At 42.8% G+C, this 24,704-nt stretch overlaps 2 protein-coding genes across 7 annotated transcripts in view; one reads left to right on the top strand and one right to left on the bottom strand.

Annotated features, from left to right (window-relative positions):
• Positions 1 to 24,704, top strand: part of LOC307039311 (uncharacterized protein) — a 794,762-nt gene that overhangs the window by 592,143 nt on the left and 177,915 nt on the right. The window lies entirely within an intron of this gene.
• Positions 12,191 to 18,652, bottom strand: LOC307040254 (uncharacterized protein). Of its 3 annotated transcripts, XM_079682921.1 has the most exons (7): positions 17,886 to 18,652; positions 16,898 to 17,523; positions 16,292 to 16,610; positions 15,781 to 15,835; positions 15,280 to 15,433; positions 14,703 to 14,780; positions 12,191 to 13,085 (listed from the first exon to the last, which is right to left on the bottom strand). In XM_079682921.1, the coding sequence occupies exons 2-6, from the start codon at positions 16,906 to 16,908 to the stop codon at positions 14,732 to 14,734; spliced, it is 588 nt and encodes a 195-aa protein (XP_079539047.1). In that variant the 5' UTR covers positions 16,909 to 17,523; positions 17,886 to 18,652; the 3' UTR covers positions 12,191 to 13,085; positions 14,703 to 14,731. The 3 variants fall into 3 exon arrangements, 2 of the variants coding, with proteins under 2 accessions (XP_079539047.1, XP_079539046.1); XM_079682920.1 differs by lacking the exon at positions 14,703 to 14,780 and having other exon boundaries at positions 17,886 to 18,647; XR_013808468.1 differs by lacking the exons at positions 12,191 to 13,085; positions 14,703 to 14,780; positions 15,280 to 15,433 and having other exon boundaries at positions 15,479 to 15,835; positions 17,886 to 18,602.

Below are 24,704 nucleotides of genomic sequence, written 5' to 3'. Positions count from 1 at the left end.
ACAGGACCGCAGGATCATCCATGACTCCGGATCCCGGCATATATAGACACCAAAAAGAAAGACATTTGGGGAAGCTGGGTTAATCGGAACATGAGAGTACACAGGTATAGACAGAGAGAAGGAAGAAGTAAGATGTCCCCCGACAAACTAAGCCTATATCAGCAAAACTAGGGGCTGAATCTAATCAGCCCTAACTATAAGCTTTATCAAAAAGGAAGGTCTTAAGCGCACTCTTAAAAACGGATAGGGTGTCTGCCGTCCGAACACAAACTGGAAGCTGATTCCACAAAAGTGGAGCTTGATAAGAAAAGGCTCTGGCTCCCATTGTACTTTTAGAGACTCTAGGAACAACCAACAACCCTGCATTCTTGGAACGCAATGCCCTAGTAGGACAATAGGGTATAATGAGTTCTTTAAGGTAAGATGGCGCCTGCCCATTAAGGGCTTTGTAGGCGAGAAGAAGAATTTTAAATTATATCCTGTGTTCTATAGGGAGCCAGTGTAAGGCAGCCAGAACAGGAGTAATGTGGTCCCTTTTCCTAACTCTGGTTAGTACACGAGCTGCAGCATTTTGAATCAGCTGAAGCGACTTGACTGACTTCTTGGTACACCCTGATAATAAGGAGTTACAATAATCCAGCCTTGAAGTAACAAATGCATGGACTAGTTTCTCTGCATCGTTTTGAGGCAAGATATGCCTGATTTTTGCAATGTTACGTAGATGGAAGTAGGCGGTCCTTGAAATTGATTTTATGTGGGCGTTAAAGGATAAATCCTGATCAAATATAACACCAAGATTCCTTACAGTCTCACTGGAGGCCAAATTAATGCCATCCATAGTTAATATATCTTTAGATAATTTGTTTCGTAGATTCTTCGGGCCAAGTACAATAACTTCAGTTTTGGTCGTGTTTAACATCAAAAAATGTAAGGTCATCCACGTTTTTAAGTCCTTGAGGCAGTTTTGAATTTTATTTAGATGATTAATTTCATCAGGCTTGATTGATAAATATAGTTGAGTATCATCCGCATAACAATGAAGGTTTACAGAATGATTCCTTATAATATTGCCTAACGGAAGCATATATAGGGTGAACAAAATAGGTCCAAGCACTGAGCCCTGTGGCACTCCATGGCTAACTTTGGTTTGCATGGAAGATTCATCGTTGACACGTACAAACTGAGAGCGTTCAGATAGATAAGACCTAAACCAGCCTAAAGCAGTTCCCTGTATGCCAACTAAGTGCTCTAGTCTTTGCAATAGGATATCATGGTCGATAGTATCAAATGCAGCACTAAGATCGAGTAAGACAAGAATAGAGACAAGTCCCTTGTCAGAGGCTATTAGAATGTCATTTGTGACTTTAACCAGAGCTGTCTCTGTGCTATGTTGTGTTCTAAAGCCAGACTGAAAATCTTCAAATAAATCATAGTTTCTTAAGTAATCACACAGCTGTTTTGCGACTGCTTTCTCAAGAATTTTTGAGAGGAACGGAAGATTAGAAATAGGTCTATAGTTGGCTAAAACCTCTGGATCGAGGTTGTGCTTTTTAAGAAGCGGTTTTATCACTGCTACTTTGAATGATTTTGGAACATAGCCTGATAATAAAGACATATTCATAATATTTAATAAAGAAGTGCTAATTAATGGAAAAACTTCTTTTAACAGCTTAGTTGGAATCGGGTCTAAGATACATGTTGATGGTTTAGAAGAGAGAATCATTGAATTTAATTGTTCAAGGTTTATGGCTGAAAAGCATTCTAGTTTACTATCTAGTGTAATATTATTAGAATTTACGTTTCCGGGAGCTGTTGATAACACTATACTGGTCAAAGGCAAGAGGTCATTGATTTTGTTTCTAAGAGTAACAATTTTATCGTTAAAAAAGCACATAAAATCATTACTACTGAGTGCTATGGGAATAGAAGGCTCAGTCGAGCTGTGGCTCTCTGTCAGCCTGGCTACAGTGCTGAAAAGAAATCTTGCATTATTCTTATTCTCATCTATTAATGAAGAGTAGTAGGCTGCTCTCGCTTTACGCAGTGCTTTCTTATATTCATTGAGAGTAACATGCCAAATTAAACGAGATTCTTCAAGTTTAGTGGAACGCCATATCCTTTCAAGTTGTCTCGACTTTTGCTTTATTTTGCGGGTTTCGGCATTATGCCATGGAGCTAATCTATGTTGTTTTATTTTCTTCTTTTTCAAAGGAGCAACAGAGTCTAATTTTATTCACAGCGCATCTGTAGCACTATCAACAACATGATCAATTTGGGGTGGTGTACATTTTGTATAAGTTTCCTCCCCTACATGCAGACATGCTATCGAGTTAAGTATTGGTGGAATCTCTTCCTTAAATTTGGCTATAGCACTAACAGATAGGTTTCTGCTGCAGGAGCTTTTGGCTAATGCTTTGTAGTCTAGTAACAGTACTTCAAAAGTTACTAAGAAATGGTCGGATAAAGCAGGATTATGCGGTTCGACTAATAGTTGCTCAATTTCAATACCATAAGTCAGAACAAGGTCAAGAGTGTGATTATAGCAGTGGGTTGGTTTATTTACACTCTGACAGAAACCAACAGAATCTAATATAGAGTTAAATGCAACAGTAAGGCTATTTTTATCATCGTCAACATGAATATTAAAGTCACCTACGATAATTACTTTATCTGTTTTAAGTACCAAAGCTGATAAAAACTCAGAGAATTCTGATAAGAATTCTGAATAAGGACCTGGTGCACGGTACACTGTAACAAATAAGATTGGCTGCAAAGTTTTCCAGGTCGGATGCGTAAGACTGAAAATGAGGCTTTCAAAGGAGGTATAATTTAATTTTTGTTTAGTATTGATAAGTAAACTTGAGTCAAAGATTGCTGCAACTCCACCTCCTCGGCCCGTGCCTCGGGCAATATGAGTATTGATATGGCTGGGTGGAGTGGCCTCATTTATGCTGACATATTCTTCATGTCTCAACCAAGTTTCAGTGAGACAGCATATATCAATATTATAATCTGATATTAAATCATTTACTAGTATTGCTTTAGATGCTAGAGATCTTATGTTTAAGAGACCACATTTAATCTTCCTGTTTTGTTGCACTGTAGTAGTTGTTACATTTACTTTTATTAGGTTATTATGTATGACACCTCTATTAGGTTTTACCTTAAATTGTCCTTGGGCAGACACACACACCGTTAATATTGGGTATTTTATTGGGGTCGGGATTCCTATGGATGACTGCCTAGGAGAGAGCGCAGAGAAGCGTGTAAGACTGCGACTCTGCCTCCTGGTCTCAACTCCAGTTTGTCATGGATTAAGTCCACAGAGCCCTGAAATGTTTGCCGAAATGAGATTTGCACCTTCCAAAGTAGGATGAATGCCGTCTCTCTTAATCAGACCAGGTTTTCCCCAGAAGGCTGTCCAATTATTCACGAAGCCCACATTGTTTGCTGGGCACCACCAAGACAACCAGCGCTGAAATGATGACATGCGGCTATACATGTCATCATTGATCAGATTGGGGAGGGGACCAGAGAACTGGTTGATCTAAATGTCTTTTTAGTTCTGCATTTTTTACCTAAATATGAAAATATATAAAGAACATAACAACCAATAATTCTTTAAACATTTAATTTAATTCAAGGTACGTCATCTTTAAATAACGCACATGCAACATTCCATCATTCTTTAATATATAATCATAATGAAGAAGTATTTTCACTAGCAAACTGTTAAAATCATACTAGCCATCTGTATAATTTCCCCGCAACGCGGCTCCCCCTTTGACAATCCACTAGCGCAGTGTTTCTCAAACTTTTTCATACCAAAGACCACTTAACCAATAAAAAACACTCACGGACCACCTAACTCTAAAAATATCCCAAAACAATAGGCCTGCTTACCCATTCCAACAGTATATAACAAATTACAGCCTAATAATGACAGCTTAACCTTCTCTATATCGCCTCATTCACACATTAAATCAACAATACAAATACAACTACAGATTTTATAAGCATTTAGTTCAAATGCGATTTAAAATCCTCTCAGGTTTTACACCTCTTATTATGAAATGTAGACTACATTTATTACGAGTTTATGTCCGAGCCAACAGACTCACAGATTGTTGGCTTCTGAGAGATATGAAAAATATACCGCATGTAGTACGACACAAACCTCCGCTGAGGATTTTCAAAACAAAATACAATAAAACTATGGTCGCAGGCCGAAGTTTACTCTCTGAGGCCTGCATGGTCTGCCTACAAAACAAAAATGAAAAAACGTTTATGCAGCCCCAACAACAGCCTCTGATCATCAACAGACTTCATGCAATGCTTCATCAGATGCATATATTAGATAATAATCTCTATCTCACTCCTATCACATCTAAATCTATTTTCAGCATGGATAAATGTTCATAAAATACATCCATTGTTTGTTCTATATGCTTCTTGAAATCCTAAAAAACACATCGTTTTTCTAGAACAGATTACAAATCGCCTGAAAATGGTACAAACAAGTGGCAACATGTTTGACAAATGTGTTGCGCTGGGCTATACAGTATCATGCAATCGAAAAACTTAACTTAACTGAAACTTAAGCTCACTCCATTGCGGAGATATTCCTGCGAGAGTGCGGAAAACTGAAATTAATTCACTAGCCCCCGCCCACCCCGTCGACAGGGGGTCGCCAGTCTCTGGCACTGTTATTTTGGGGGTCGCGGGCTGAAAATTTGGGAACCCCTGCAGTAGAGGGCTCCGCCTGTGCTTATATAACTCCGGTTACAATACGTAACCCCCCGTTTTGGCTGATTCAGGGAACCAGAAAGCAGTCAGTTTGTGCGTAATTACCCGCCGCAAGCCACATGAAGACAAGGTGAGATTAGTACGATTTTGGTTAGGCAGTTAGGGGGACAATTCTCTGTTGGGTTTTGTTTTTTGCCCATGCATGTTGACAGTGTATTACTTTGCTTTCTGATTGGGTATAGGCAATATATTATGGCTTCTTTGTCGGCGTTTGTGGATGCGCCCTCAGTGTCTTTCTTAGATGATTGCCAGAAGGCGCTGTTGGTCGAAATAGCAGAGCATTATGGAATTGCTGTTGTAGGGAGCCAGCTGAAACATGAGATTAAAGCTGTCATCGTGTCATCTTTGTTTGAGCGGGGAGTGTTGCAGAAGAGTGAGTCTGGTGCGGCAGGGGTCGTGTCGGTAGTGGTTCAGACAGCTAGTTTGACATTCGAGCAGCAAAAGGATCTTTTGGCCATGCAGTTTAATCAGGAGAGGTTGAAGTTGGGGTTGGAGGTGGAAAAGATTAAATGTGAGAAGGTGCTAGAGGTGGAAAAGATTAAATGTGAGGTGGAATATGCTAGATTACGGCTGATTGGAGAGGGCAAGCTTGCTCCGGTGGAGGATGGGTCTGATAGGTCGGCATCAGGTAATGGCGATATTATTTCTTGCTTGCGGTTAGTACCAAAGTTTAATGAGCGTGACCCTGACATTTTTTTTACTCTATTTGAACACATAGCTGAGGCAAGAAACTGGTCAGATTCGGACAAAGTGCTGTTACTTCAGTGTGTATTTACAGGGCGAGTACAGGAGGCCTATTCAGCTGTTTGTGGCGAAAATGCTTTGGACTATGCTAGAGTAAAATCAGCAGTGCTAAAGTCATACGAACTGGTTCCTGAAGCGTATCGTCAAAAGTTCAGAAGTTGGGTCAAGGAGGATTGTATTGACTTGGTGGGCTCTGCTGTTAAAGGGGTACTGGTAAGTTCCTTTGACAGCACGGGCGCAAAAGATTTCAGCGCTTGTTACACCTTTCGGTCTGTATGAGTATACAGTGATGAGTTTTGGGCTTTGTAATGCGCCAGCGACATTTAAGCGCCTCATGAACATGGTGGTAGCAGGTCTTGAGGGGGTTGCTGTTTATCTTGACGACGTAGTGGTGTTTAGTGACACATGGGATGACCACATCCAACGCATTGGTGCTCTGTTCTGTCGCCTAGCTGAGGCGCATCTCACTGTTAACCTGGCCAAGTGTGAGTTTGCTAGGGCGACAGTGACGTACCTTGGCCGGGTGGTCGGCCAGGGACAAGTTCGACCGGTAGACGCGAAGGTACGGGCCGTTTTGCAGTTTCCTGTGCCCACTACTAAGAAGGAACTCATGTCGTTCCTAGGTCTGGTCGGGTATTATCGCGCCTTTTGTAAGAACTTCTCTGTTGTGCTGTGCTCCGGTTCTCGCTGCGCCACGCCTCGATGAACCGTTCAAACTGGAGGTTGATGCTGGTCATGTTGGGGCGGGTACGGTTTTGCTGCAAGAGGTTGAGGCGATTGATAGGGCAGTCTGCTACTTCTCAAAGAAGTTTAATTCGTACCAACTCAATTACTCAACGATCTAAAAGGAGGCATTGGCCTTAATATGGGCCCTCCAGCACTTTGAGGTGTATGTGGGTTTTGGGAGTAGCCCAATTGTAGTTTATACCGACCATAATCCCCTTACCTTTCTCTGTTCACTTAACTGTCCGAACCGGCGGTTGATGAGGTGGGCCCTGTTCCTGCAGTCCTATAGTTTGGACATTCTGCACATTAAGGGCAAGGACAACGTTGCAGCGGATGCCCTCTCTCATGCCCCGGTGGGGTAGGAAGTCTCTCCGGCTCTGGATATTTGGTGTTGGTTTTCCGGGGATCCCTTTGGGGCCTCCGTCTTAAGGGGGGGGCTGTGATGCCCCTGTAGGTTCATCAGTGGAGAGGGTGTGTCTGTGCTGCACTTGCTGCATTGATTGCAGTAACTCAGGACACCTGGATTTGGTGTCCTGCAGTTATTTAAAGCCTCTCTGTTCGCTCTCTGCTTTCTCCTGCAGGCTCCCGGCTCTGATGAGTATATCCAGTGTCTATTTCGACGTGTTTGTGCAAATAAACACCTTTTTCTACCCGTTAATTTGTTGTGTCTCCCTTTTGTTGTGGCTTTCTGAGCCAGGTCGCAACAGTGTACGTCATGAAACACGCTGTTCACCATTAGTTCTGTGAAAACTTAACTGATATACTTCACAACAAGATAGACATTTAATATTGACGTACAGATGCCTTCATGGTTACCTTGTTTTGTTTTTTTTAGCTTAGAACTTAATGTGGGGGACCCACCGCACGAACGCACAAACGGGGGGGTAGTGTGTAGGGGAATTGGGCCTTCGTGTCACTCCGCCATGGAGTGGGAGTTGATAGGTTGTGGTTTGGAATTGGGGTTTTTCGGCAGTTTGCATTCAAAACATTTCATAGTGCCCTCTACTGGATCCAACATAAGCTGCAAGTTTTCCTCAATCCTGATCCAACTGAAAAAAAACACAAAAGAAAAGTTGAACATTTCCAACACAGTCATCCGAAAATTGGATTGGGAACAAGGCAGTGATCGTATAACTGATCAAAGAACACATTGTCATTCACGATTAATGAATGAAAAAGAAACATAACAGACCTTGCACACCTTTTATCTGTCATTCATCTTGAAAAATTGTGACCGCCTAAAACAATTTTACTCCATGCATCCACCGTACGCAGTCCTTGTAACCATCTGACACTGTGTTTGTGACACACATCCAACAGTAATTGTTCCAGTCCTTTTTCACGTCAAATACATTGACATTGCCAAGTTTGTCCTTAACCCAACACACATCTTAAAGTTTGTTTTACAGAAGGCAAATCTGTTCATGCTCCGAGTCGGTTTTATCCCAGCCAAGTGGATTTCTCCTTTATTCTAACCACCATCACTGTAACTTGAAGTGTATTTTTTTTCTACCCACTGCTTCTTTCAAACATCTTCCCCTTACTTATTCCTTATACAAGCTAATTTGGTTGACCAAACCAATCAAAAGCTAGGGAGACAATACTGAGGTTAATGTGAGGAGAATATACACAAGTTTAAATAGACCCTATTCTGCTTTTTGGGGTTTTCCCTTCCCTGTAGTGTGTTCTATAGGTTTTTTGCGCATGTAAATCAGTGGTCACCAACCGTGTGGTGCGTGTAGATCTGTAGAGAAGGAAGAACCCCCGATCCTGGTCTGCTCCTCCGAGAGAACCTCAGAGGAAACAGAACCGAAGATGACTCTTTGGGGGCGTTATGTGGGAAGAGAGGATTGTTAATAAAAATGATTCAAATCTCAACAGTGTGTCTGTAGCAACTGTGTCTCACATGTACCCCACACTAGTCAGGCCGGCTGCCATTAATCTATTGTTTAAAAGGCAGCGGGACTTGTTCCATATTCCATCTGTTTTTTACCTGTCGGGTAATAGACAGAGGGACTCGCCGTTTGAGCCAGCTGTTTCTAATCTGTCAGTTAGAAAACAGCAAGGCTCGCTGTATAAGCCTGCGGTATTTAACCAGTCGGTTAAAAGACAGTAGGGCTTGACATTTAAATCGGCTGCTTCTATCCTTTCGGGTAACAAGCAGCGCGTTTTTTTCTCTGTCCCAGTTTTGCCTACACACAGTCGTATTAAGCCTAGCGCGGCTATTACGCACGAGGTGAATAGCACTGCACACACCTCCACGAGTTGGAGCATAAACCCGCCTCAGGGTCCTGTTGATGAGTCTTCTCCTAAACAGAGACAGGATGAGAGCCGGTGTGTGATGCAGCGTGTGGAGACCCCTTCAAAGCCCTTTAGGGCGGGGGCCCACCTTCACGGGCAACGGCGGCAAGGGCTCTGGCATGGCTTGTCACCATGACTACCACAGCACAACAAAAACAGCTACGCCCGCTCTCAGAGCGGTGCTCAGAGTGGAGGCGGCTATGTTTAATGGACGGATGGATGAGCAGGCTGATCAGCAGAGGGTACTCTCTGCAATTTGCCTTGCCCCCCCCGCAGTTCGAGGGGAATCAGGAAACGCTCCTGTCATCCCAAAAACAGTGTCAGAGCTGTGGAAACTCCTGTTAAAGAAAGCAATTTCCAGGGTTCCTCAGGGGAAAGAAAATTGGGGGTTTTTCTCCCGTTATTTTCTTATCCCGAAAAAGACCGGGGGGATGAGACCCATCCTAGATCTGTCAGCATTCAACAAGGTGATAATGAAAAGACCGTTTCATATGCTGACAATCAAACAGGTAATGGAGTGTGTTCATCAGGGAGATTGGTGCATCTCCATAGACCTGAAGGATGCTTACTTCCACATAACCATCATCCCAAAACACAGGGAATTCCTGCGTTTCTCATTCCAGGGATAGCGTACCAGTTCAATCGACTGCCGTTCGGATATTCTCTGGCTCCACGCACTTTTTCAAAGTGTGTGGAGACGGCGCTGGAGCCGCTACGCAGAAGAGGGATGAGAGTGTTATTTTATCTGGACGACCTGCTATTGCTGGCCCGCTCCAGAGAGGAAGCTGCTTTACAGACGGTACAACTTGTATCTCACCTGTCAAGCCTGGGTTTCATAATCAATTGGGAGAAGAGCTGTCCTCTTCCCTCCCAGATTATCATATATCTGGGGGTGGAATTCAACTCAGCCCGCATGAGAGCACGACTCTCACAGCAGAGAGTGGAGGATCTGACAGCTCTCCTCGGGCGCGTCACACCCGGCAGGGTGGTGACAGCCCTCTCCGTGATGCAGCTGTTGGGCATGATGTCAGCTGCTCACGTGGTGATTCCCCTGGGTCTCCTTCACATGAGGAGACTTCAGAGGTGGTTTATTCGCCTGCGCATCGACCCCGTGCGTCAGAAGAGATGCATGGTGTACATTCCTCTGTCCGTAGGTTTAGATCTGACCTACTGGAAAAATCCCCACGTCCTGTCAGTGGGGGTTCCCCTTGGCAGAGTGACGTCACACACTTCGGTGTTTACAGACGCATCGCTCTCAGGGTGGGGAGGAACATGCATGTCGCAGGCAGTGGGGGGACAGTGGCCGCCTCACATGTCCCTTCATATAAACGCGCTGGAATTACTCGCCATATGGAGAGTAATCCAGCACTTCGCCCCGTTGCTGTGGAATCATCATGTGTTGATTTGAACGGACAACAAGGCAGCGGCAGCATACATAAATCGTCAGGGAGGTGTACGATCAGCGCAGCTGCTGGACACAGCCAGGAGGCTGTTGTGCTGGGCGCGCACACACGTACTCTCTGTCAGAGCAGTATATATTCCCGGCGAGCTGAACAGAGGGGCAGACCTCATGTCCAGAGGAGGTCCTCGACAAGGGGACTGGAGCCTCCACCCCGAGCTGGTCTCCCAGGTATGGAGCAGGTTTGGAAGAGCAGAGGTGGATCTGTTCGCTGCACGCGGGAACGCGCAATGTGCTCTCTGGTTCTCCCTTAGAAGGCGTTCGTGCACAGACCTTGGCCCAGGGTGCTACTGTACGCTTTCCCTACAGTCCCTCTGATCCCTCGGTTCCTGGACCGAGTGCAGGAGGAGTGGCTGATAGCGGTCTTAATAGCCCCGGAGTGCACGGGAGCGTCCTGGTTTCCCTGCATACAGCGGATGCTGTCAGGGACACCGTGGGAAATTCTGTGGCGGGGGGATGCTCGCTTTGCCTCTCTCAAGATGTTGTGAGTACTATTCAGGGGTCTAGGGCCGCGTCCACCAGGGCGTCTTACACAGACAAATGGACAGCGTTCCAGTGTTGGTGTGTAGGGAAAGGCTTGGACCCCGTTACGTCTCCCCTGCCTCACGTGCTGTCATTCCTCCAGCTGTTGCTGGACAGGAATTTGGCCTATAGCACGATAAAAACATATGCCGCTGCCATTTCTTCATGCCACGTAGGTTTTGAGATCAGCACGGTGTTTAGTCACCCTCTGACAAAACGTTTTCTACGAGGAGTACAGAGACTCAGTATCACGCGCTTTAGCGCCTCAATGGGATTTGGCTTTAGTGCTGCGCGCACTGAGTAAAGCTCATTTTGAACCATTAGATCAGGTTCCCCTGAAGTTTTTGTCAACCAAAGTATCTCTGCTCTTAGCTCTGACATCAGCTAAAAGGGTGAGTGACTTGTCTGCTCTCTCGGTGGCTCCGTCATGTCTCCAGATCCAAGGAGATGGCAGCTCAGCTGTATTGCGCCCGAACCCGGCGTTTATGCCAAAGGTGATCACAAGCTCTTTTAGATCAAGAGTGATAACCTTGAAGGGCTTATTTCCCCCTCCTCACACATCGGAGGAAGAAGCCACTTTTCATCTCCTCTGTCCCGTGCGCGCGCTGGCAGGCTATATTGCACGCACGGCTGCTTTACGCAAATCCCAGCGTCTGTTTGTACATTATAGAGAGCGCTCATTAGGGCAGCCTCTATCTACACAGCGGCTGTCACACTGGCTATGTGAGGCGGTGTCACAGGCGTATGTCTCCGCTGGATTGGATCCCCCGGAGAACATTAAAGTGCACAGCACCAGGGGAGTTTCAACCTCTACGGCGTTGCATGGAGGAATGAGAGTGGAAGACATTTGCACTTCTGCATCTTCGTCTTCACCCTGTTCTTTTATTCATTTTTATTTGAGGGATGTCTCCCATTCCTCTCTGACACATTCAGTACTGAATAGCCTGTCAGAATGAGTAATGTCGGGGTTTTTAATTGCGTGCCCTCTCTCCTGCCTGTAGGTACTTAGAGAGCTGCCCTTTTTCCCCTCTCTTGATCTTTTATTTAATGATCTCGGTCTCTATCATTTATAAAAACACAGGTAGCCTAAGTAAGCCTACCCTCGTTCCCTGATGGAGAATATTCATTTTTTAAATGCTATATTCCCTGGGAATGTGATGCTCCATTTACGCAGGACGAAATGGACATGGGTTATTAACTGAGTACACTGTAAAAAAAAAATCCGTTGAAAAACGGACAAAGTGCTGGTAATTTGCTGCCAGGACATTGTCCGTTATTCTACAGACACTTCCGTCAACCCTTTAACGGATATTTCTGTAGATTTACAAGACTTTGTCTGTACCATATACGGACACTTCTGTCAACCTTATAACGGATATTTCTGTAGATTAACAAGACTTTGTCCGTAATATTTACGGACACTTCTGTTAATCCTAATACGGACAATTCCGTATTTTAACAGTCCTTAGTATGTACTATTTACAGACACTTCCGTTAATCCCAATATCTTTTTTTTTAAATCTTGGGATAAAAAATATATATATATCCTAATCCTAAATAAATAACAATCATTACACTTTCAAGCAAACTGAATAAAGCACAATATATAGAAATTGAACAAAATGTATACAATTTTTTCCATAAAAGTGCATTTATTTCCTTTTTGCTAATGTATAAAGTGCATTTAATGATGAAATGAAAAAACTGAACTTTTCTCCCACTGCTGTTGCACCCTACTGGCTCACCTGTCAGTGAGGAAGGAGGAGCCCCCTCCAGGAGGATGTAGCGACTCCGTCCTACACCTCCCACTCAACATTCCCCGCTGACAGGCACTGCCCCAACCTGTAGGAGAACATGCAGTGACAAATATCACCCTCCCAACTTCCCTCCCCCCGAACATGGGGGATTTGAACCCAAAGAATCTGTGGTGGTGGGCAATAATTTTACCCCTCGCTACCTGAGTGCCATACAAAGGTTTTTTTTTTAAGACATTTCCATACAATTGTAAAACCCTAACATGAACATACATTCAAGTATGTAAAATAACAGCAACAATAACCTTTTTCTTAACACCATGATGTTAGAGGTCGGGCTGTGTGTACATGTGCGCCTCAAGATCAAATTAGTTATAAATTCCTCCCAATGTTTGCCACTGCTGTTGCACCCTACTGGCTCACCTGTCAGTGAGGAAGGAGGAGCCCCCTCCAAGAGGATGTAGCAACTCCGTCCTACACCTCCCACTCAACATTCCCCGCTGACAGGCGCTGCCCCAACCTGTAGGAGAACATGCAGTGACAAATTAAAAAAAAGTAAACTTTTTTTTTTTTAAGTGTGTGTGTGTTGGTATGTTTAGTCCAAAAGTCCAGTCCAAAAAGTTCGGTTTTGAGCTTTGAGGAAAGCTCACATGTGCCAGTCAAATTCCTTCAGCTCAGTCACGAGCTTCGACAGTTTTGGAGGAATGTGATGATGTTTCTTCCCCTTCATCTCAGCCTTGGACCCTCGGTCAGGATTCATTCCAAAGAAAACTCTAAGGAAACAGAAATATGTTTAGCTGCACATGCAACTAAATGAATGAAACTGAACTAAAGAGTAACATGCAAAGAAAGCTGAGATACTACTTGTAGTGTGGCTCTACAGGAGTGGAGCCGTCTAAAATAGCATACATTTGTTTTCTCCACCATGCCCGTGTGTGTGTTTCCATCTACAGCTAATGTTGCAAAATACTACTACTACAATAACACTTTGCTCCTGTAAGCTGAGCAACTCAGACAACGTGCTGTTAAAGTCTGCTCATCACCAACATACTATACTGGAAATCTCAGCATAACCCGTGCACCTGTGACTTGTGTGGATATACTGTACGTGCAATGAACGATCTCAGGGCACCGTTAACTCAGTGCATGAGTAGCACAGCTAGTAGTAGTCGCTAGTAGTCACGAGTGCTGAAAGAAGTTGTGACGATTGATAACAAACTTTTAATCTGAAATGTATGTCTAAAATTAATGAACAATGAGTAACTGCATGGTCTATTTTGTGACAAAAAAATATATAATTTACATGAGCCGTCAAAAATGGCCGGCGAGTCTGTTGTAAACAGTCCTGTCCGGGAAGATTGTTTCAATGACAGTGGGACCTCTTTCTGGTCCCTCTGAACCCGTTCTGGATCACCACTCTTCGGTGGTGGTAATAGGTTTGCATTTGAGAATACAAACATTATGCACCTTTACAATATGAATTAACAAAACTATTATTTTGTGCTGACAAACTAGGCTATATAGTGTATTTAGTGACTTTTCCTGTCATAATCACCACTGTGACATAGCCTACAGCAGCCTACTGTAGCAGCCTCTATATTTTATATGTAAAATGTCTTAGTATTTGCTACATTTATCGTGGAGTTGTGTGTTTGTTAAACATACATATACAATTTAGAGGTGACAGTGTGCGGTGTTATAGTTTGTTAAAGGCACAAGTGAAAATTTGACAGGAAGAGTTACTAAATCCACAATGGTTTTGGTTATTGGCTACATACTATAGGTGGATCATGTTTGTTTGTATTCTCATAATGCAGACCAATCCACATAATCACAATAGGCGAGTTGTGATCCAGTGCACAAAGACGGAGGTCCAGATTTCATTGCAGCAGCTTTACAGGCAACCAAGGTAAAGAGGGTTGATTTATTTGCATCGATTATGATTGTACACAGTCTATATACATTTTAGTCACAAAATAGATAACATAGTTGCTCAATTTTGATTTCACACATACAACCACTGCATTAAAACTGCATCTAAATTTGCTACTTTCAATATCGCAGTCTACTTGTCAGATTTCAGTCAATCTTAAGTGTGACACAACCACTAAGCTCATCTGCAACAAGAGCACAGGCGTCAAACGTTGAGTGGAGTGGTAACTGTGACACTCGGTGCAAATGTACACGTTACACAACAAGTATTAACATTGGGGCATGAATCCTGATATGGATTTTGTTATATTAGTCACAAAAGCAGCTCACATAGAATAGCCTAAATGTGTGTCTTTGGTTAAAGAGATAGCTCAGAGATAGTTGTTAGGAATATTGTACATGTTTTCCCAATCACCCAGTGTCAGAGCCTAATAAATGCCAAATGCCTTAGGGCAGACCTTTTCTATGTACTTGGTGTAGTCTGAAGTTATATGAAAGAGCATGGGCCTTCAACAGGAAGCTGCAAAATGTGCTGCCTGTGTTATAGGAACATTTATTAAGTATCGAGGGTTTAAGTGATTATATGTTTGATAATACACATTAACATGAAACAAACAATAGAAAAGATCATGTGTAAGCAAACAAACTTTACACAACACTGGTGATAGTGCTGTCAAACAGGTCTATGAACTCTATGAAAAAGTTGAATCTGCAATACAATTTTAGGCAGTATTTGGGTCCCTGGTTCATCTCTCTCAGCTAAGGGGTCCTTGGACTGAACAACATTGAAGACCCCTGTCAAAGGGCAATGAATATCTTGGCTCGATTGTAGAGTGTCAATGGGATCAAAACATATAATATATATTATATTTAATAATCATGATCCCATAAGCATCCTGGAATTGAGCACAACTATGCTAGTAATCTAAGGGACGATGAGTGGATACCTTTTTACATGCTTTGTCTGGTGGGAAGCCCTCAGTCTCAGAATTTGAATACCCCAGCTTATACATTTCAAAACAATGAGCTGCTTACCTTTGCATGAATTCCAGGGTAAGAGACATCTCCTTTGGATATTCAATGTTGCAGACATAAAACAAGCAGAAAGCATAGCTCAGGGCCACAATGGGGGAGGTGATGTGGTCATTCACAACTTCCTGATCAACAGCAATCTGGAATATATGGTCACCTTAAACATAGATCACAAAAACAATATGTATTAGTAATTTAAAAAAATAATAACGTACACACGTGCCAAATCTTCCATACTCAGTCCAAACACAGGTTATGGTAAGAACAAGCAACAAATACTTTGAAAAGGTATTCTGCATTTAGTTTGTCAGACTTTACATACAAGTGTACTTAAATTTAAAGATTTTGGCCCTAATCAACATAGTTCTGAGCACCATTTACAAAACAAAATCAACCAACTCTATACCTTTTCATCACAACAAATCGTCTCATCAGTAAACCTAAGAACAAATGGAGAACATATCTCCAAGCTTGCTGGGATGCAAAAATGATTCAACTACAAACCTCTGATTAGGATGCATGGGGTACAGGGGAGGCTGAGTTCAGCATCTGCGGAGTACTGTTTTCGGAAAATAAAACAACAAAGATACACATATGAATGTGTTGATTTTATGTTTCCAATGTACGCAAACACACAGTCAGGCAGGCAAATAGACCATCTGCCAGCGTCTATATCAGAGGCAACCATAGACAATAATGTTAATAGTAGTTATAAAAAAATATTGTTTACACAAACATAATCGATTAATGTTAGGATCAGAATCCTTTTCGGTCAGGGGGGGACAGTCTGTCCTTACAAGACCTTGTTCTATTAGGGGACAGCATTTGACAGCATTTGGTCAGAGGAGCTCTGCCGGGATGGAAGTGTATAATTATATGAGGGATTCTCTCCTGGTCGGGAAAATAAATCAAGGATTTTACTGATTTCCTTTTATCTTCGTTTCCAGGAGAGATGGTTTACCAATTTCGATATTATCAGCAGCGCAAAGTGGGGTTTAAAATACATAAAATGTACCTCATTTTTGCAGAAAAGGTGATCAGGGTTTTCCTTGAAGTATCTCACAATGCCACAGATCAGCTGTACTGGACCTTCACCCATCTTCATCCCTTTGGTGTCAAGGAAGTTGTTGATGCCCGGTTCTTTTTTGGAAAGCTCCTGTGCCAGCTTGTTTTGTACCGAAAAGCCAAGGAGTCTAGATGCATGATCAAACAGGTGAGCAGCTTCAAATAGAAATGGCCACTCTTCCTTTAGGACCTTTACATTGGTTCCGTCGTTGATGGTTTCACGCTGGATGGGATATGTTTCAGCCATCAGTTTTCGAAACAGATGACTCCTAAAGATATGAGGCAACAGTTAATCAAACTAATAAATTCAATCAATAATAAAACAAATGATCAATATAAATACAGATAAATCAATTTCGGGTGAAAATAGCTGATATACAAGCGCACAACGAGTCCCATTGTGAACTTGTAGATCAGTTATTTTGTGTTAGTTATACAAAACCAATTTGAATTGATATACCAAAAATAAATCAAACTCAAATATTAGCCTCTCAATTACTCAATCAAAAAGTAATCCATACATACACAAGAACATAATGGATGGTTGGAGCCCTACCTGAGGATCATGGGTTTTGAAGGCACTTTTCAATTCATTTCGTTTTGACAGCAGTTCTGCTCTACTCTCAGTTCCCTTTACAGCAACATCCCACTCCACACATCCATAACGATCGGAATTTCTTGACTTTTTCTTCCGCTGAACTTCACCCTCTCCACCCTCTGCTCGCCTCTTTCCTGGGGTTGATGTTCTCTTAATATTTTCAACTCTGTTTTCTAGCTGGGTAAAGAGAGGACCACAACCATCTTTTGCAAACGGCATATTTCCAAAGGGCTCTGTCTGTTTGAAAGACAGAGGATATTGTCCTACAATGTTCTTGGCGATTTCCATCAGCTTGGATCTACCAGGTCTTCCAGGGTGTTTATGGAGGTAATCATCAACAACGATCCGAACCATCTGTAGTCTTTCTTTCGACTTTACCCATTTCTTTTCACCCAACACATCCATGAGCTTTGAGGGCATTTTGTGCCATGGTATGGAATATGGCTCACAGGATGGGGAGTGGGCAGATGGGGTATGGGCAGGTGGTGCTTCAGGTGGTGTTGGGGACAGATCATCACTCTGTAGCAGAGGTGTAGATGTAGGGCCAGGGCCAGGGCTTCTGAACTGTGGTGCAGCTTGTGAATCTATGGATGACATACCCCATAAATTAACCACATCACCAATGCTACTAATTAATTAATACACTGGTTTTCAATGTCCGTTGGAGACCACCAGGGGTACAAATGGACCCTTAAGGGTCTGTGAATTTGTACAGACAGTATACAGGGTTGGGCAATATATTGATATATCATATGAGATTATTCAATAGGATTTTGGGTATCATATTGTGATACCTGTTGTGTTTTCCTGATTTTAAAGAATGAACTGAACTTACCCAACTGTTAACATTACATAGTCATAAATACATAATGGTGATATTTGATTTTCTCGGTGTTGTCCACCCCTCAGTACTGTGCAGATTAGGGTTACAAATAAAAAAACTTACCTCCTTGGAAAGCCTTAACGAGTCTTCTGCACTGAATGAGTGGCAGAGTGTCCTGAATGTCCGGGGCATCCACAAGGATCAGGTCATCTTCACATTGAACTCCTAATTCCACCAGTCTAGCCATGAGTGCATCCATCTTATCACTACTGAGCGATGGTATGGCTTTCTTAACCACATCTTTCACAAGCTCCATGTTGGCATGTGTTTAAGAGGAATGAGCAACCTCGCACCTCTCTGGTAAGAAGAAAGTGGATAATAATCATTAAGTTTGTCCAGATTTTGGCAGCTGTATTGACCGCAGTGTTTGGGGGGAAAACACTGTGCCAATGGAAGCTAACGGGAAGCTAACGTTAGCCCGCGGCCTTTTGCAATACTACTTTTAATCCAGATGTAACCACAACATAACACACACACACCTTCAAATGTCAACGAAGCCTATCGAATATATATTAGTCGATATGATACTATTATAGCTGTATTGACCGCAGTGTTTGGGCGGAAAACACTGTACCAATGGAAGCTAACGGGAAGCTAACGTTAGCCCGCGGCCTTTTGCAATACTACTTTTAATCCAAATGTAACCACAACATAACACACACACACCTTCAAATGTCAACGAAGCCTATCGAATATATATTAGTCGATATGATACTATTATAGCTGTATTGACCGCAGTGTTTGGGGGGAAAACACTGTACCAATGGAAGCTAACGGGAAGCTAACGTTAGCCCGCGGCCTTTTGCAATACTACTTTTAATCCAAATGTAACCACAACATAACACACACACACCTTCAAATGTCAACGAAGCCTATCGAATATATATTAGTCGATATGATACTATTATAGCTGTATTGACCGCAGTGTTTGAGGGGAAAACATTGTGCCAATGGAAGCTAACATTAGCCCGCTGCCTTTTACAATACTACTTTTAATCCAAATGTAACCACAACATAACACACACACCTTCAAATGTCAACAAAGCCTATCGAATATATATTAGTCGATATGATACTATTATAGCTGTATTGACCGTGGTGTTTGGGGGGAAAACACTGTGCCAATGGAAGCTAACGGGAAGCTAACGTTAGCCCGCTGCCTTTTGCAATACTACTTTTAATCCAGATGTAACCACAACATAACACACACACACCTTCAAATGTCAACGAAGCCTATCGAATATATATTAGTCGATATGATACTATTATAGCTGTATTGACCGCAGTGTTTGGGGGAAAACATTGTGCCAATGGAAGCTAACATTAGCCCGCTGCCTTTTACAATACTACTTTTAATCCAAATGTAACCACAACATAACACACACACCTTCAAATGTCAACGAAGCCTATCGAATATATATTAGTCGATATGATACTATTATAGCTGTATTGACCGCAGTGTTTGGGGGGAAAACATTATGCCAATGGAAGCTAACATTAGCCCGCTGCCTTTTACAATACTACTTTTAATCCAAATGTAACCACAACATAACACACACACCTTCAAATGTCAACAAAGCCTATCGAATATATATTAGTCGATATGATACTATTATAGCTGTATTGACCGCGGTGTTTGGGGGGAAAACACTGTGCCAATGGAAGCTAACGGGAAGCTAACGTTAGCCCGCGGCCTTTTGCAATACTACTTTTAATCCAAATGTAACCACAACATAACACACACACCTTCAAATGTCAACAAAGCCTATCGAATATATATTAGTCGATATGATACTATTATAGCTGTATTGACCGCGGTGTTTGGGGGGAAAACACTGTGCCAATGGAAGCTAACGGGAAGCTAACGTTAGCCCGCGGCCTTTTGCAATACTACTTTTAATCCAAATGTAACCACAACATAACACACACACACCTTCAAATGTCAACGAAGCCTATCGAATATATATTAGTCGATATGATACTATTATAGCTGTATTGACCGCAGTGTTTGAGGGGAAAACATTGTGCCAATGGAAGCTAACATTAGCCCGCTGCCTTTTACAATACTACTTTAAATCCAAATGTAACCACAACATAACACACACACCTTCAAATGTCAACAAAGCCTATCGAATATATATTAGTCGATATGATACTATTATAGCTGTATTGACCGTGGTGTTTGGGGGGAAAACACTGTGCCAATGGAAGCTAACGGGAAGCTAACGTTAGCCCGCTGCCTTTTGCAATACTACTTTTAATCCAGATGTAACCACAACATAACACACACACACCTTCAAATGTCAACGAAGCCTATCGAATATATATTAGTCGATATGATACTATTATAGCTGTATTGACCGCAGTGTTTGGGGGGAAAACATTGTGCCAATGGAAGCTAACATTAGCCCGCTGCCTTTTACAATACTACTTTTAATCCAAATGTAACCACAACATAACACACACACCTTCAAATGTCAACGAAGCCTATCGAATATATATTAGTCGATATGATACTATTATAGCTGTATTGACCGCAGTGTTTGGGGGGAAAACATTATGCCAATGGAAGCTAACATTAGCCCGCTGCCTTTTACAATACTACTTTTAATCCAAATGTAACCACAACATAACACACACACCTTCAAATGTCAACAAAGCCTATCGAATATATATTAGTCGATATGATACTATTATAGCTGTATTGACCGCGGTGTTTGGGGGGAAAACACTGTGCCAATGGAAGCTAACGGGAAGCTAACGTTAGCCCGCGGCCTTTTGCAATACTACTTTTAATCCAAATGTAACCACAACATAACACACACACCTTCAAATGTCAACAAAGCCTATCGAATATATATTAGTCGATATGATACTATTATAGCTGTATTGACCGCGGTGTTTGGGGGGAAAACACTGTGCCAATGGAAGCTAACGTTAGCCAGGTTGGAAAGATACTAATAAAACAACAACACACAAACCTGCGAAAATAAACTAACCATAAATACAAACTTTACCTATCAATTCAATGAACTGGCCAACTTTTGCACGGGGGGATACTGCTTAAGGACTATATTCTAACTGGGGCCAGTTAGAAGAGAGTTACCTGCCAGACGTACACGTAATAAAACAAATATTTAACATTAACACAAATGTTATGTTTACCATAAATGTCCTTTTTGATTAAGAAATGAGGTTCCATTCCCAAATTAAACACAATGAACCAACCTACCGAGCAGACTTTCAGGTTCACTTTCAGTGCGGGATTCCTGTAATGGCGGCCACAGATATTTTTTACCGTGCAAAAGCACCCACAATGCAATGCGCAACCAGTGTTGCCAGATTCTGTGAGGGACACAAACAAGCCACAAGGTCTAGAGAAAATAAGTCCAAAAGAAGTGAAGTGGGCCACATGAGCACTTTAAACCTATACAGCAACTATTAGAAAATAGCAGATCACAACGTGCCGCGACGCGACGCGTTGTGAGATTGTAGACCTGCTATTTTCAAATAAAATCTTGGGGGAAACTTATAATAAGCAGACCTGGCAACGCTGTTTTCAACGGCAAAAGTAATGTAAAAGTCGATTACAGTACTTAAACAGTAACATTTTACACCACATTGGCCATCATTTTACGGATTTTTCTTAGAGTGTAGGTGTGTTTTGTGCTTCTGGTAACGGACGGAACCAGTGGGGCGTAGACTACATCCTGCTTCGCCCTTAACCCAATAGCGATAGCCTTAGAGGGCGAAGCCTTATACGATTTAGAACTGGGGTTACGTACTGTAACCCAGCTTCTATGAGTATAGGCGCAGCCCTCTAAGGGTCGGGCCCCACTGGCTCCGCGAATAGCTGAAGAAAAGCTGTTTGTGTGGGAGTAGATGGTAGGGCCTACTTCCTATTTATACGGAAGTGAGCCCGGAGGTGGGGCCCACGTCATAGGTGGGCGTGGATTAAGTCTGTCAGTGCTGCACACGTGCAGGAGGGATTACCCAATAGCGATAGCCTTAGAGGGCTGCGCCATACTCATAGAAGCTGGGTTACAGTACGTAACCCCAGTTTTGGTTAGCAGGTGCCACTTGATTGGAGATGGGTCTGGATGCAGACCGCAGGCAGGGGGCGGATCCTATAGGGGGCGTGTCCTATAGGGGGCGTGTCCTATAAGGGGAGGATCCTATGAATAATGACACTCAGCAGAAATACATACTGTAGGTTAGGGAATGTTCCGGTATTTGGACAAAATTAACATGGGATCACTCCGGTCAATGTACGTACTTCGTCTCACTGGAATATTAATGGCCAGATTGAATACAACATCGACCCAAATTCTCCGGTCAATGACAGGAGAGTTTTGAAAGTGACAAAACACTGTTCCACACATTTAAAAACACTTAATCAATGTTTACCCAGGATCCATGCACCTTTCCTGGCTTGTAAAATGTGGTGATGCGCCCTGGAGGTAGCGGGTAGGCTCTGTGCGTGGTGCTGAACCCCAGCCTGTCTATGTGGAATACAAAAACAAACAAAGACAAACACCTTTAAGGTCACCAGGGTCGTGAGGTTCTGGTTCTGGCGGTGTGCATGGAGGGGTTTGACCTGGCTCCCCGACACAATGCACATAGTCTGGAGCAGCGGAGCAGCGGCTGGGCCGTGTTCCCCCTTCTGTCCATTTGCCTATCAGTTTGTTAACGAAGTGGACAGAGGCTGTTTTTCGCCCCTAAAAGTGACTTTTAATGGTGTTTTTTGTATTTAAATGATGGGTCTTATCATTCTCCAGGGTCCCCGACACATTGCACATAGTCTGGAGTTCGCTGGTGTCCCGCAAAATGCTTTAATCACGATTTTGTCCATTTGCCTATCAGTTTGTTATCGAAGTGGACAGAGGCTGTTTTTTGCCCCTAAAAGTGAATTTTAATGGTGTTTTTTGTATTTAAATGATTGGTCTTATCATTGCGGAGGGTCCCCGACACAATGCAACTAGTCTGGAGCTCGCTGGGGTCCCGCAAATGCTTTAATCACACTTTTGTCCATTTGCCTATCAGTTTGTTAACGAAGTGGAAAGAGGCTGTTTTTTGCCCTTAAAAGTGACTTTTAATGGTGTTTTTTGTATTTAAATGATGGGTCTTATCGTTCTCCAGGGTCCCCGACACAATGCACATAGTCTGGAGCTCGCTGGGGTCCCGCAAATGCTTTAATCACGATTTTGTCCATTTGCCTATCAGTTTGTTAACGAAGTGGACAGAGGCTGTTTTTCGCCCCTAAAAGTGACTTTTAATGGTGTTTTTTGTATTTAAATGATGGGTCTTATCATTCTCCAGGGTCCCCGACACATTGCACATAGTCTGGAGTTCGCTGGTGTCCCGCAAAATGCTTTAATCACGATTTTGTCCATTTGCCTATCAGTTTGTTAACGAAGTGGACAGAGGCTGTTTTTTGCCCCTAAAAGTGACTTTTAATGGTGTTTTTTGTATTTAAATGATTGGTCTTATCATTCTCCAGGGTCCCCGACACAATGCACATAGTCTGGAGCTCGCTGGGGTCCCGCAAATGCTTTAATCACGATTTTGTCCATTTGCCTATCAGTTTGTTAATGAAGTGGACAGAGGCTGTTTTTTGCCCCTAAAAGTGACTTTTAATGGTGTTTTTGGCATTTAAATGATGGGTCTTATCATTGTGGAGGGTCCCCAAGACAATGCAACTAGTCTGGAGCTCGCTGGGGTCCTGCAAATGCTTTAATCACGATTTTGTCCATTTGCCTATCAGTTTGTTAACGAAGTGGACAGAGGCTGTTTTTTGCCCCTAAAAGTGACTTTTAATGGTGTTTTTTGTATTTAAATGATGGGTCTTATCGTTTTCCAGGGTCCCCGACACAATGAAACTAGTCTGGAGCTCGCTGGTGTCCCGCAAATGCTTTAATCAGGCGTTTTAACACTTTTCCCCACGAAAATGATTTTTAATCATTTTTTGGGGGCTATATAAATCAAATTCCGGTTAATGCCGAGCACAATCGTACCTTTTACTATTTTAATGTATTTGCATGATATATCTTTGGGCTATAAAAGCGACATATTTGGATGACTTTGTCAGTTTATGGAGCTTATCCCACAAATCCCGGATGATCCGGGCCAAATTTTGGAGCTCATAGGCAGCCTGCCATAGGCCCCCACCCGTGGAATGAAAAACAAATGAAAGAAAACGGTCAATTATATGTTAAAATAATCAAAAAATGAACTTTTAAAATTACATGGGAGAGGGGATCTGAGAATTGGAGAAGGGGAAAAGTGTTCGGCGCTTCGGGACGAACCGCCGAACACTTTTCCCCTCCCCCGTTGCAAGGTACAACGGAGAGGGGAATCCAGACTTCCCCTCCTCCGTTGTAAAAAACCGTTCATGTTTTACAAGCTACCTTCTGCACGAAATCGGAAACCCGGTTTTTGAGAGGACTCAGAAAAAAAACGGCTGTGTAACTTCATGGAGGAATTCATCCGCTGTATGTGCACTTTGGCTCGGATACATTTTGTTGCCTGGAGACCCCCCAGCATGGTTCTTACCAAACTTAAAGTTTTTGAACTGGGCTCTGGAGGAAGGTGAGGGGAGTTGACAGGGGACTTTACCCGCCTTATGGGGCACTATTCTCGGATACATTTCAACACTTTTAGCCCTTTTTGATGGTTCTCCAAAAAAATTACTCTGACTTTTTCAGAGTGTGGAGGAAGGTGAGGGGAGTTGACAGGGGACTTTACCCGCCTTATGGGGCACTATTCTCGGATACATTTCAACACTTTTAGCCCTTTTTGATGGTTCTCCAAAAAATAACTCTGACTTTTTCAGAGTGTGGAGGAAGGTGAGGGGAGTTGACAGGGGACTTTACCCGCCTTATG

This window comes from Notothenia rossii, assembly GCF_949606895.1.
Source record: "Notothenia rossii genome assembly, chromosome: 5".
Classification (NCBI taxonomy): domain Eukaryota; kingdom Metazoa; phylum Chordata; class Actinopteri; order Perciformes; family Nototheniidae; genus Notothenia; species Notothenia rossii.
Note: the sequence above shows the minus strand (reverse complement) of the source record. Positions and strands in the feature narration are given on the sequence as shown.

What these genes read in the sequence shown, in the direction of transcription:
- LOC307040254 (XM_079682920.1), bottom strand. An exon ending in ACCTTTTCTGCAAAAATGAG is followed by an intron (nt 15,836 to 16,291) that starts GTACATTTTATG and finishes TTCCGAAAACAG; the next exon opens with TACTCCGCAGATGCTGAACT. An exon ending in ACCCTGGAATTCATGCAAAG is followed by an intron (nt 13,086 to 15,279) that starts GTAAGCAGCTCA and finishes CTGTTTCCTTAG; the next exon opens with AGTTTTCTTTGGAATGAATC.